Source organism: Paroedura picta, chromosome 1, assembly GCF_049243985.1.
Source record: "Paroedura picta isolate Pp20150507F chromosome 1, Ppicta_v3.0, whole genome shotgun sequence".
Lineage (NCBI taxonomy): Eukaryota > Metazoa > Chordata > Lepidosauria > Squamata > Gekkonidae > Paroedura > Paroedura picta.
This window is the reverse complement of record NC_135369.1, coordinates 137179603-137194325: the sequence shown is the minus strand read 5'-3', so window position 1 is coordinate 137194325 and position 14723 is coordinate 137179603. Positions and strand designations below refer to the sequence as shown.

General features: G+C 41.6%; 1 protein-coding gene across 1 annotated transcript in view; it reads left to right on the top strand.

Annotated features, from left to right (window-relative positions):
• The window catches only part of LOC143821368 (uncharacterized), a 33807-nt gene extending 19754 nt beyond the window's left edge, over positions 1-14053 (top strand). The window contains exons 6-7 of the mRNA XM_077305255.1: positions 8139-8358; positions 12253-14053. Of these exons, the coding sequence (XP_077161370.1) occupies positions 8139-8358; positions 12253-12989 (957 nt within the window). The 3' untranslated portion in view covers positions 12990-14053. The remainder of the gene's footprint in view (positions 1-8138; positions 8359-12252) is intronic.
• Positions 14054-14723: the final 670 nt, after the last annotated feature.

Below are 14723 nucleotides of genomic sequence, written 5' to 3'. Positions count from 1 at the left end.
TGTAAATTAGAATGTCTTTAGAATAGAGGAAGAATGTTCTGAGCAAATTTAGTGCCATTGTCTTTATAACCCCCCCCCCCCCCACCCCGGACACAAAATTACAACATTTTCCTCATTGCCATTACAACAATTTTTGGAATAGATATTAGAAGTTCAAGAAAATTTAATTTTCTTTGAATTCTGGCCACGGGTTAAGGTCACAGCTCATTTTAACTCTGCTTCATACTCTGTATATCTTGTATGCTGAGGTACAATTTAACCCCTTGATACTTTAGAGCTGCCCAAATAAATATGTGATTTTTAAAAAGAAAGTGCTATTGAATGAATAACTGGAAGTCTCAAATAAGTTAAACAGCCTTTCTGGAAAATTTACCTACCTAGGTCATATATTTTCTTCTAGACTAGATTTCATACATTCTTGGCTAGAAATTATACGTCCTTTTAAAAAGAAAGTTTTAAAAACATTCTTTGGCATTTATTTTCTTATATAGAAAAGAGAAACCCATATACTTTCAATGGGCCCCTCTTTTGGTTGTAAAATAAAATGCAATGTGAATTTAAACAAGGCACATCTTAATACTCCATTGGGAACAAGACAGAACAACTTAGGCATCCATTGACTTGCATTTGTATCAGATATATAAAACAGAGTTTTAGAAATTTAAGATTGAAATCCCATATTATCCTCATCTTGTCCATATTGAGGGTATTAGTTATATTCTCTGTTGTTCCTTAACTAGTGCTTAGTGAAGACTAAAATATTTTAAAATCATGACTGTTTTAAATTCCATGTGTGCATAAAAAAGCCAAAAGTTCTCTCCTCTTTAGAGTCTTCTGATATTAACTCTAAATAATTCCCTTATGAATATCTTCAGGAACAAAAAAAGAGAAAGATGGAAAGCCACAGCTTTCAGTTTGCAAGACCTGAGTAAGGCAGATAATGTAGGATCATTGTTAAGTCAGAAATGACTTGACAACACATATACACATGCTAGGAATTATTAGGAAAGGAATTATGTGAAATAACTTTGGCAAAAGTGTGAGGGTGGCAGCTCAATCAAGAAATCTGCAGAAACCATAAAAGCTGTCCCTCTTATATGGGTGGTATAATCTGGTTCCTCTTCAGATTGCATATAGGTGGAAATACCCCATTTTGAAAACAGATATACATGAATACAGCTGGAAGACATTTGTAGTGCAACCCTAACCATATTTCCAGCCTCTTAATAAACCCATTAATTTCAGTGGAATTAGAAAGGCATAATGTTGCTCAGAATTGCACTGTAAATGTAAAATTATGAGATAATGTACATATATGGATATTTGAATCAGTACAACAAAGTTGCCAAATTGTTTCTTTTGCAAAGAAGAAAAAAACTGTCTAGCTCAATAAATCCTGAAAGTTTCAGAAGAATTTGTTTCAACTGCAGTAATATGGTCATACATTTCAACTACAGGTCAACATTAAGCCAATATCTTCACTATCTTCAACAGTAACCATCAAAATCAACCAAGACTAGATATAAACTAGTTTTATTGAACTGCCTAAGTTGTATGATAATTGCACGAGACCAAAATAAATTCAGACAGAGCTCAAAGTCTCTTGAGTAACAGAAAAAAGGTTGCTTATACCTAGGATACTGATCTTGGTTGTTTTTTATGGTTGCTGTTAAAGATATGGAAGAGAAGATCCTTCTCTTCTTGCTTGGTTTGATGTTGACCTCCAGTTGAAATATTTGTTTGTTTGTTTGTTCATTTATTTTGTGGATTTTAGGCCACCTCTCTCCAAAAGGACTCAGGGCAACTTACAGCTAACTATAAAAACTGTCCAGTTACAAACATATCTAAAACCTAAAGAATTTCGACTAAAATCAATTCTGTTCAAGAATCATTATTCTAATGAACCAAGGCCTAGTGTTGGTGGTGTTCTTCTGCCCAGCCTGGCTCAAGATGGGGGCATGCAGCCTGAGTGAGTTCCCCAGGTGTGACATTGTGTGGGGCCCATAGAGATGGTAGAGGTGCTACCTTTGGCCTTGACCAAATGCCTGATTTTTGGGATTTCCCTCATCATGGAGCAAACTGGACAAAAACTTGTGCCAACTTCTACACAGCCACGAGTTGCTGCTGATGTCATGTGGAAGCAGCATTAATACCTGCAACCAATGAGAGGCTGTGCAGTGGCAAATTCTTTGTGCCAAAATGATCCATATTACTGCAGTTGAAATGAATTCTTCAGAAACTTTCAGGATTTATTGAGCCATACATTTTTTTCTTGTTTGCACATATCCTCCTATGTATATTTCAACCTTGCTATCTTGATTCTCAAATTGTTTTTTTCAGCATGCAGAATTTCTAAAAAATTGTTCTACTGAGCTTTAGTAAAGTTAACAGTTTGATTTTTTTAATAATTATGTGGAAAAACATTTTTGCTAGGAAAACAAATAGAAAAAAGCATATCACAGATTATGAGAAGGATAAACAGGTACAAGATTGGATAAAGATTCTACATATTGAACAGATTTTTTGTGTGAGGGGGTCAAGATTGCTAGGTCTTGTCCAGCTGAGATATGTCATTGCCTACTTTTAAAGCACTCTGTCTAATAGCCATAGATGTTTCCTTGCATTTTGTGATTCAATCAGCCCTGGTAGAAGTAACATTTTCCCAATACTGTGCATATTCATTTCTAGCTGCTATTTCAAGGCAGAATTATGTTACATTGTATTTGTTTCTAAACATAAGAACACAGTTTTTTTTAAATAGCCTCTGTGGTATAAGGGCAGAGTCTGCACTTACTTTGTTTATTCCATTGTCAATCCTGTTGAATTCAGATCGCTTTGAACTCGGATCTTCCTCTTCCCCCCCTCCCCATTGAAACAGGAAAGTCTTCTGCACGTGGTTAGGGTAGTGCAGAAGGGTGGGGGAAGCCAAGCCTCTTTCTTTCTTTTCTTGAAGGGGGGGGGGGAGAGGAGCCAAGCAGGGAGCCTCTTTCTTTTCTTGGAGGGGGGAAGATCAAAAAAAGCAGAGAAGGGGGGGGGAATCCAGGACCGACAGAAGTTGAGAGAAATTAGGGGCTTCTCCTTTAAGACAAATTTGTCACATGACCACCTGTGGCCAATCACGGGTCCTCTACCACGGAGGAGAGCCCCGATTCAAAACAATGCAATTTTATACTATATTCAGAATTAAAAGCACTCTAAGATATCGCACAATAAATGTAGGGTCACTCCGGATCAGTCCTTCTTGCTGCAGAAGGAAATTTTAAATTGCCCCAAATCCAAACGGAAATCGCATTCTGTGTAGAGGGCAGGGACTGAATCGATCTGGGGTTGGAATAAAAGCTCCGTGCAGTTTACACCAAGGTATACCTCTAGACTCTTTCTCATATATCCCATTACTGATGACAAGTATTTTTTCTCTTGAACAAGACCATCACACATGCAAGTAATCACCACAAAACCACCAAGCATCATAAGGATTTCTGTATATTTTTGTCATTTTATGTGGAATTAAATGCCATCGGAATAGCTTTTTCAACAGATTTTCTCTAAATGATAGTGAAATCAAAATTGTAAAAGTATTGTAGGAAAGTATGAAAATCCCATATATCTTCTGGAATTATGTATTCAAAATCTTTTCCCATCTGAGTTGGAAATCATATTTTGTACTAGAAATAGAAATGAAACATTGCATAATTCCATAAACTATTGAAAATATATGACCTGTGTTACAATTTCTTCAATTTTTGTTACTTTTCAAGTGGCAGATCCACTGCATGGACCTACGTCCAAAATTTTGAAGCTGTATATATTTCACCCAATTTACACTACCATTACTAACTTGTTTATCCTGGTTGTGAACTTTAGAGAATGAAACAAAAAAGGTCCCAGGATGTTAATGGGTAGGGGGAATCACCAGCGATACTGGGGCAAAAAGACATTGTGTAAATTTTGTAAAATGAATACAATAATTAAAGCTACATATTCAAGCTTTTAACAAGTTAGGTCTGTCCATGCTGGACCCAACTCAGGTTCCCTACAGCCACGTAGGAGATGCAAAGAATGGCTTTTTAAAAATACAAGAACCCAAAGAGTCTTGGGGAATTGCTACAAAGACAGGAAGGGCACTAGCCTCCCTCCGCTCCAAGCCATTTTGCTGCTCTGCATGGAGTATTTTCCTTCTTAATACTGTTTTTAATTGGGAAAATGGCTTTTAATGCTGAATTTTAGAGGTGACATTAAAATATCCTAAATACATAAATGAATACCCCCCCAGTGCTTTCCGAATTTTTCTTCCAGCCCAGTAACATACTCACCAAGCCATATCCCCTGAACTTCCTCTGTAATTGACGTTGACAGTGCCTTCCTATATGCAGTTATTTCAATCTAACTCTGGAATTACTGTATATAGTTGCCCATAAAATGGGTACTGTTTCTCCTATCTGCGTGAGAATTTAGAAGGGAGGATCCCTTGGGTGTTCCCATATTCCGGCGTCAGCAAAGCAGTGAACTAAAAGCTTGTGGATGACTATGTCAAACATTGCTGTGAGATTCAGTAACATGAGCAGTGCCAACCCACTTTGGTCCAGCTGTCTCTGGAGGTCATCCATCAGGGCAACCAGTGTCATTTCCTTCCTATTGTCAGCCAGGAATGGATCCAAGACTGAAGATTCATCTATGTACGCTAGCAGTTGGTCTGCAGCAGCCCTCTCAACCACCTTCCCCAGAAATGCTAAATGTGAGATGAGGTGTTAGTTGGTAAGGTCCCTTGGATCCATTCCCTCCCCCCCCCCCCAGTATGATGAACCACAGCCTCCTTCAAACTTTCTGGAAATTCTCCAGTTGAGAGGGAGAGGTTGATGGTCTCTCAAAGAGGGCCTCCTACTCTCTCACCACTCGTTTTAAGGAATCTATCGATTTCAGTTAGAGTCAGCCACCTGAAGCCATCAAATACTCCCTCCAAAGGCAGCAAAGAGGCCTTATTCCTGTTACTGTGTCAATGGTTGGGGGGAAGGTCACAGTGGAGCATTGAGATTTTATTTGCGAAATGGCTCGCAAAGGCCTCATATCTTATGTCCAGTTGTCTATCATTTTGGTGCCTTTCCTCAAGGGCTAAAAGGGACTGAACTACCCTAAATAATTGCACTGAGCGTAAGCTCGCAAACATGATGCAAGCTGAATAAAAGTCTCTCTTTACTGCTTTCATCGCCATCTCATAGGCCCTCATCAGTATTCTATCAGATGTTACCAAAAATTTGTTGTGAGTTGTCCTCCAAGCTCACTCCAGTCATGTCAGCTCCCTTTTCTTAGTAGAAAGCCCTGGCATTCACCTAATCATACATCATACAAAGCCCAGATAGATGTGCAATGGGAGTTGAGGGAGTGGATATTTCACATTTTCCAAGTGCTACAGCATTACTAAGAGCCTCTTGTGGCGCAGAGTGGTAAGGCAGCAGACATGCAGTCTGAAAGCTCTGCCCATGAAGCTGGGAGTTCAATCCCAGCAGTCGGCTCAAGGTTGACTCAGCCTTCCATCCTTCCAAGGCCGGTAAAATGAGTACCCAGCTTGCTGGGGGGTAAACGGCAATGACTGGGGAAGGCACTGGCAAACCACCCTGTATTGAGTCTGCCATGAAAATGCTAGAGGGCATCACCCCAAGGGTCAGACATGACTTGGTGCTTGCACGGGGGATACCTTTACAGTATTACTATTTGAGCAGTGTATAAAATATGATTTCCCACAATACAGATGAAGAACAAGGAGGAAGACATCTTATTCCCTTACATCAATTAAGATTTAACTGTGCTTAGGTTGTCCAACAAAATACTTATCTAGTTGACTTTATTAAAATTTAAGATCTCACTTTCTAAAATCCTGACTTTAAACACTCGGTCTCACAAAATTTGATTTTAGCCATGATAGTGATTTGATTTCATATAGAAGCATACTGGAAATTTGGCTTTTAAATCGCTACAGGTGACCAATAGGGATTTTTCCTCCCTTTGTGGTTAGATTCAAGTTGTAAATTATAGGAGCAACATAAAACATGGCCTGTACTTTAACGCACTGTGAATTCTTCAAGCAATCTACATACATTTTATGTGTTCTGTTGTAGAAAAGAGAGCCTAATGATTACAATTTGCCATCCAAAACTTTATAGTTAAGCCTTGCAGAAATAGTGTTCCTGCCAAAGAGTTTCCTGCCCAGGTGCTTAACCAATTAGCTCTTAAGAGGCCTGGTTATAAAATGAACCACAGCAAGCTTGCTGTATATAAGGTGACAGTCTGCAAACTCCAAGATGAAAATTTGTTTTCTTAACCAGGAGTATGTAAATCCTGGGAGACACTTTGATTGCTTGTGGCTAAATTTCTAATGTCATCTCATGTTCCCCATTGAGGTAGTATATGGTGTTAGAAGTACTTAAAAAAAAAACTAAAACTAAATGAATGCTCTTTACAGGAGTTCCATAAAAAGAATATATAGGATATTTTTGTTTTAGTTTTTGTTTTGCAACTGTTTGGTTGCAACTTATAATATATGTAAGCATAGGGATGGCCAGTAAATCTAAACCTTGTAGTTGTTGTTTTTTTATTTATTATGTTAGCCCAACAAGGAATATCTTTGCTATTTAAAAAAAAAGGGTCACAAAAGTTTGATACTAAACCTCATTGGTTACTGAGCTCAAAGTAGGGCTGTTAGAACATATATGTGCAATGCTGATTTAAACAGGTTGAAAAGCCACTCTCTCTTCTCTAGTCTGTATTTCTATGAGCAGGAGTAGTATGGATATTCCATAGCATCCTCATAAATCTATAAGTCCTGGGATATCTGGGAGGAAGCCATGAGAGTTAAAATGGTACAAAACAATTGTAACCATGTACTATAGACTGACTCCTGAATATGTGGGAGAAATATCAGTTCTAGGAAACTTTGCTTGGCAAGATGGGTAACCAGCGCGATAACTCCACCTATGTATTCAAGGGACAGATCCCAGCCAGAAAACTCAGGCAGAGGCAGACTGAAATGAATCAAAAAGGATTTTTTATTGGAAAATAAAAGTCCCTAACACACAATCATGATATTTAAATGAAAGAGCATAGAAGAAAGTAAAGAGTTGGGATGCTGTGAAAAGGGTATATTTTGGGTCACCAAACGTTTAATATTTAGCATCTGCAATATGGAGAAGTCCGATAAAGATGGAAGCAGCAGCAAGATGAGCCAGCATACAATGCCGGGTGCATGTTGTAGGTCCAGGAACAGCACACATGGACTAGTTTGGAGTAATGATTTAAATATCAAAAAAATGTATCCAGGGGCAATGACTGGGCAGTTACTTCCAAAAACAAAGTGTTTGAACTAATTACTGGTTTGAAAGAAAGAAATGAAGCCTGTTAATGTCTGTAGCAAGCCTTAGGCCATTTCAACATTAGCAGATATCCCTTGTTTTAGCCTCATTTTGGATTTCTACTCCTCTTTCCCTGAAAGAAATGCTGAAATCAACAATCCAGCTGAAATTAATGCATTTTAGGTTTGCCAAAACTGTATCTGATTTTACTGTTTTTAGTAAGAGTCCCATCTGATTTTTTCTGGACAGTGTCGCATATCTGAAGTAACATTAATTGCAGGACTTCCATAACATAATGCTATGTACATGCTACAAATACAATCATATTTTAGTGAACGGCAAATATAAGATTTGTATTAATTCTTACCGCACAAAGACAGCTCATAGTGCGATTCTGTAAGGCACATGCTGTTGAAAACTATTTTGCTAGACAAAGGGTGCCTTGCTCTGATACAGAAAATCAATTCTTATATTTCTATGACCAGGCTTTGTGGCTTGTTTAACTGGTTAAATATACATTTTAAATAAAACAATAGAGGCATCATTCCATGAACATCAGTATCTGCCAAGTACCTTTGGGGAACAAGAGTTTCATATAATGACTCCAGTTTTTATACTACTAGTTTAATTGCATAGAGATTATTAATTGCAAAAATAAGAAGATCCAATTCCATACTCTGAAATCACTACGCCAGTATTTGCAGGGCTAAAATCAGCTGCCTAAACTTCCCATGTTTAATTTATCATCTGATCTTTCTTTTCATCTATGTTTATTAAACCTGTGTGTGTTTGCAGAAAGAAAGTGTATCTGAAAAGCATGATGGCAAACCACTTGGAAGCCTAGGCCAGGAGGTTGATATTCCAGTTTCTCAAAAGACAGAACAAGTTGCTGCAGAAAACATGAAAATGCAGGACAGTAAAACATTTCCTTCTGTGTTGAACACAGAAACGCCATATGCAGTCCAGGAAGATGAAATTGCCATTACCTTGGAAAACCAAGAAATCTTACCTGAAGGTAATACATATCGCCTGTCTTGCTAATCACAGAATGTTATACCTTTATACTATTTCAAGGGAATGGGACTGTGATGAAAAGTAACTAACAGGCCTAGCACTTATTCCTACATTACATTTCTGTTTAATCATGCATTCACCAACGATATAAAGGGGGAGAGGAGATTATCAGCTGTAACAATTATGTGAAAAAAGCTCAGAACTGGTGAGACACAGAGACCCATTATGCACGGCCACTGCTATGGCGGGTGGGGGTCTGATGGAAGATGAGGAGGAGGAAGCTGCGGGGCAAGCCGTGTACAAACGGCACGGCAGCAACGCCCGGAGCAGCCAGGGGTGACGGCCGAAGAGACGGCAATGCAGAGCAAATGGGACTGGAACACAGTGCGGGGCTTCCCGGACCCAGCCTATCAAGCAAGCCGCTGCACTGGAAGCGCCCAACAGCCGGGCTGCCGAGGGCGCACACATGCACAGACGACACGTATGGTGGGTTCGCTCGGTGCATCCAGACTGCTGGAAATGGAAGGGGGGGCAAGCCAGCAGACACAGAGGGCAAGGGACGCACACTTGGCCTCGACCAGGGCCAGGGCCTTTTCGGTCCTGGCTCCCGCCTGGTGGAATGAGCTCCCGGGAGAGCTGCGGGCCCTGCGGGACCTTCCATCATTCCGCAGGGCCTGCAAGACGGAGCTCTTCCGCCAGGTTTACGGCTGAGACCAGGCTTAACATCTATGCCCCCCCGGGACCTGAGGATTGGGATTAGAGACAGGTACCATCAGTATCCCCTCTACACCTGCTAGTGGGGGAATGGGTAGTCGATTAGCCGCTCTTGCCAGGTAGCTTATTAATTGCAGATGTGTCAATTGGATTTTAATGGATTTTATGGGGTTTTATACTGTTGTAACCTGCCACGAGCCACAAGGGAGTGGCGGGTAATAAATCTAATAATAATAATAATAATAATAATAATAATAATAATAATAATAATAATAATAATAATAATAATAATAAAAAGGGAGGGCACAGCAGCCCACAGCAGTTGAGGGGATGGAGACCACAGGATGGAGCGCTGGGCAGCGGCCCTCCCTGATTATGCATGCTCTCTCTCCGGCACTGTGTCTGGTTGTGCCCTGGCCGGGCAGAAGGCTTTGCTTTCTTCCGTGTTTCCCTAACACGGGTTTTTCAGCGGCCTGTGTCAAACCTGCACTCGGCCTCTGCCAGCAGCGTGCATTATCGGGGATTTCCACTGCCGTCGTTCCAGCTCTGAGGCAGACCTTCCCCTCCGTGCATAATGAGTCTAAGAGATGCATGATTGGCAGTGCAATCCTCAGAACAGTTTCCTGAACATAAACCCAACTGTATAGGCCTTAATAGGATTTCTCTTTGGATCATCCCAGCACTGTTTTGCAAATTCTAACCAGGCTCTCCACACTGTTGCAGCCTTTTAAAGTAAACAGATGGTCAAAAAACAGGTATTCATCATTGCTTCTTCAGAAGACTGATACGAATGTCAGTCCCCAGATGTCAGCCAAGAAAATAGAACAACATAGCAACAGTACAAATCAGGGCCCTGCGCAGCTTTCACTGTCTGGGCTGAAGACCCTTAGAGGCATTCCCTGCTTTATACTTTGGCTTGGGTTTGAATATCTAAATACAACATACGCACATTTCTTGAATGGTGTGCATATATGTATAATTCAGTCCACGTGACTTTAAAACACAAGGAAATGGGAATCTGAACTTTTCTCAGACCCCATTTCTGTGTTCTAAAAGGACACTCCACATTTTATGAGGACTATCCACATTTGTCAAGGAGTATAAAGAAGACAAAAAAACGTAATTTCAATAAATGTCCTTAAAATATAGCAGGTTTTAGGGTAGGGTGTTTTGTTGCTGACTTGCAGGATGGCATTCTGCTCTGGAATAAGATGTGACACACCACTGTTGGGCATAAACAAGGCCACAGCTTTATTACCTCCCCACTGGAGGGTTGGCACGGCATGGGAGAGGGAGCCTGACCTCGCAGTCAGCAGACTGCACCAAAACCCATGGAGTCCAGAAGTGCCCTGGGGACCCTCACCATTCCTCACTTGGAGATCACTTGCCTACTGGAGCCTGCTGCTAAAGGAGCGACCTAAGTGGGAGAGCCAATTGTGCACAAACCTCAGTTGCTTGTCCCCCAGGCCACCTGGCAACAAGCCCCTGGCCACCCCACTGGGTCAGCTATGCCTGTTTACATGCTGCCTCATATGGAGGCCCAGAACCCCAGGGAGTCCAAATGCACACTGGACTCCCTGCCAACAGGCTCCATCTCATGCAAACTCACCAAAGAATGAGGCCGATGGCCCTGTTCCCACCAATCCTCCCAACTGCAGCCATTCCAGTTGGGCTGCTAAATATCCCATGCAACCAGAGGTTGCACCTGGACCAACCAATGAACCCCATTGCCCCGGGAGAATGAACTCATCTGCCAGGAAGTCCACATACTGTGAACCACCAGTCCAACTCCCAATCTATAATTGGGTTTCTTCACTCCCATTGTTTCAAGGAGATTCTGCCCCACACACACACCTGGTCTTCCAATACCAAGTTAAAAAGCTACAAGGCATGTGTCACCAGTATGGCATCCTGGCCTGGCTAAATTGTGGTAGCCTCAGGAGCACCCGGCCCATTGAGCTCCCTGCATAACAGAGCCAAGAGCCCATCCACCTTGCACCATGACATCCTATCCAAGGAACATGAATGCAGCTCCTGAGACTCAGGTGCTGCCTCCATTCTGTCTTGCAGCATGACCAGCAGTGGCTGCTCATATAAAATTCACCCTGGAGGCCAAGCACTCCTCTGTCAGGGCAGCTGAAAGGAGCATCTGCTGCCAACTGCTCTTGACAGGGTACCCTCACAGGAAGCCTCCCTCTGAATGGAGGCCTAGAATGTGAGCTGCTTCTTGCTGCAACCTCCAGCTGAGTAATTTTAAGGTGGTCTCCAAGACTCTGGTGATCATCACAGGCTGAGCTTGCAGCATATCTGCAACATACCTGCCAGCTGATTTGCGTGTGCTGCTTTAATACAACACACACCACCGATGGGCCACTGAGCGGTCACACTTGCTTCCAGCCGCCCTCCACAGTGTCAACAGTTGGCCAAGAAGAAGAAGAAGAAGAAGAAGAGTTGGTTCTTATATGCCGCTTTTCCCTACCCGAAGGAGGCTCAAAGCGGCTTACAGTCGCCTTCCCATTCCTCTCCCCACAACAGACACCCTGTGGGGTGGGTGAGGCTGAGAGAGCCCTGATATCACTGCTCGGTCAGAACAGTTTTATCAGTGCCGTGGCGAGCCCAAGGTCACCCAGCTGGTTGCAAGTGGGGGAGCACAGAATCGAACCCAGCATGCCATTAGAAGTCCGCACTCCTAACCACTACACCAAACTGGCTCTTGGACGTGTTTTATTGTAGCTGTTTTTGACCCATGAATTGTTTATTTCTATGAGATAACTTTTCCAAATCTGTTTCCCCTCTAAATCAGTAACTACAGAGTATTCTGCTTGAAAGTTGATCCTGTCTATAGCATGCCTTCCTAACTAAAAGGTATATGTATACATAATTAATACCAGTTCTCTTAGAATGAATATAATTGATACCTTGCAAATCACAACATGTCAGGGCAGGTTGCTCTATTGACAGCAACAACATCTTGGAAGTTCTTGAGGCAACATTACCATCAACACATAGTTATAGACTGTGCCACTATTATTCTCATTTTCGAATTGCACCTTCCAAGACCTTATAGTCATATTGACGTCTAGTCACCCAACAGAAGTGGAACACACAATTTACATTTTTTTGTTCTTGGCTGCAGTTATAACTTCTGAAACCACTGATATATATTCTATGTTCCTTTTAGTTTCCAAGTTTGCAGACAGAGAATTGATTCATTTTGAGCCACCTAAATCGCCAAATAAATTTTGTTCACGTGAGCCAGTAAATCACACATTGCCGGATGCTCAAGAAAATGTGGATTTTGCAGAAGCCAAAAAATTACATTTGTTTGAGAAACCACCTTCAAATTTGGAAAATAACACCGCAAATTCCATGAACAGCCAGGTTCAGAGGTCCTCGATGTCGTGTATGAATAGACTAACAGTTGAAAATGGAACTGTCAACCAGAGTCCTTTGGCTTTTCAAGACACAAGAGTCAAAACTCTTTTGAAAACAATGGATGAGAACTTTCCAGTTCCAACATGGCAATACCAAGAAAAAGACAGCAGTACTCTCTTGGTGGTGGAAACACCACAGCTCTTACCAAGGCTAAGACAAGTTGCCCTGAGGGACACATTAACTAAAAAGATCTCATGGATGGGACTGTCACAGCAACAGCCTAATGGATCCTTCCCCTTTTGCACCAGTGAGTCAAGACCACCAATTTTTCCCTTGACCCAACAGCAAACACTTACAGTGAGAAGCCTGAAGCAATCAAAAGAAAAATCCAAAGAATTTTTCAACAATGGAAGTATTACAAGGAACTTTGCCCAACTCAAGCATACAGCTAAGGATATGGACCTGAATCTTCCAATATTGTCTCTACCATATCAAACAAAGTCAAGGAAAAAGCCTGGAACTCTAAGAATAGATTTCTTATAATCTGTCTCATAGAAAGAGGAACATGAAATGAGCAGTGGTAATGGTATGTGAGTGCACGTGTATGTGCAAAATAGCAAAAAAGCAAATGGTTTGACACATAAACGCACACAAAAAAAGGGAATAATGAAAAAGGAAATGAGGAAGGAGTAAAGTGTGAACATGGGGACTGCAGAAGAAGTATGTCTGAAGACAGGTTTTCAAGGTGGTAATCCAAAAGAGAAAAACATGACACATGAAATATTGGAATGGGTAGTGGGAAAAACTAACGATCATGAGCTGACTGTTATTCAATTTATTTATTTCAATGTTAGGATGTTTTAAGCCAAAATTGGTTCCCAAATCAGCTCTGATCCAATATAAAGCCCATACAATTAAAATATAATCTTAAAGGTGCTTGTGGACGGGGTTCTCACTAAGGTCTGGGCTAAGGCACACTGTACTGGTAACTCGGAAGAGGGGATTCACACTGAACCCGGATACACTGTAGAGCCTATTTTCACACACCCACAAAATTCTGACGTCTGTGCCAAATAATTACTGTTTGGTTAACTTTTTTTTTAAGTTCCAGTACCTGAAATGCTCTTCATATGTTTCTCAGATGTAAAAATGAGAGTCAGATTCATGAGGGCAAGCTATTACTATCCAAGTCAGTCGTTATGAGTGAAAACGTCCTGATGAAATATTTGCTTCAAAACAGGGAGCTTGTTTAGACAGGATGCACCTTATGGGATATTGCACTACCGTATTAATTCACCTCCTGGATTTTGCCATGTGAATAAGAAAACCAAGGAAGTGAGTGGCTACAGAATGCAGTCCCCAGCAACCTGGGCATGCATCTTCAGAGGAACACACTTCTCATCATACTTCTGTTCTGCCACATGAACATATGCCAGTAGGCACTGAGACTTGAGAGATAGGCATACACAATGTTAGGCAGAAGAACTCATTGATTTATTTCCACCAGGTTGCTGGTTCATTGACAGCATTACCTAGGTCAGGGGTAGTCAAACTGCAACCCTCCAGATGTCCATAGACTACAATTCCCAGGAGCCCCTGCCAGCAAATGCTGGCAGGGGCTCCTGGAAATTGTAGTCCATTGACATTTGGAGGGTCGCAGTTTGACTACCCCTGACCTAGAGGGAATACCCTCCCTAAAGGAAAGACTTCCATGGCACTCGTGGTTGTTCTGTCCTGTTTCCCCATACAAATGAGACAGGAGACAGGACTGGCAGAGCTGAAAACATGACAGCAAACTGGAGCAGGAGTAACAGAGAGCCGTGGCCCATATATAGTCCCAATCTTTTAGCTTGTGGAGCAAGACTATCAGCATTCCCGAAATTGGTTGGTAAGAGAATGGAGGAAAGAGCGCTGTGTGCTGAGGTGGGCACTAATGTTAGTAAGTCACGTTCCTTGATTTTTCAGCCTCAAGATTCTTAGGCACATGCCTTTCCAGACACCCTGAAAGTCTCCCCTGACACCAAACGGAGCTACTTGCACTACATTTCAGTTTTCTTCCTAAGAAAGCCTCAATTTGGGAAGTGGCATGCTGGGTGACGCAGGGCTAACTTTCAAAGCAGAGCCTTAAATGGTGTGTAAGGAATTTTGGTGATCCTTTGCTCTCGGCATCAGAAAAAGAGTTCAGTGTACTATACATGAGGAGGTGGCTCTGGGTGCCACTCATCTTGCTCCATCATACCTTGTTTCACATGTGCTTTGATTCATTATAGTTAGAGG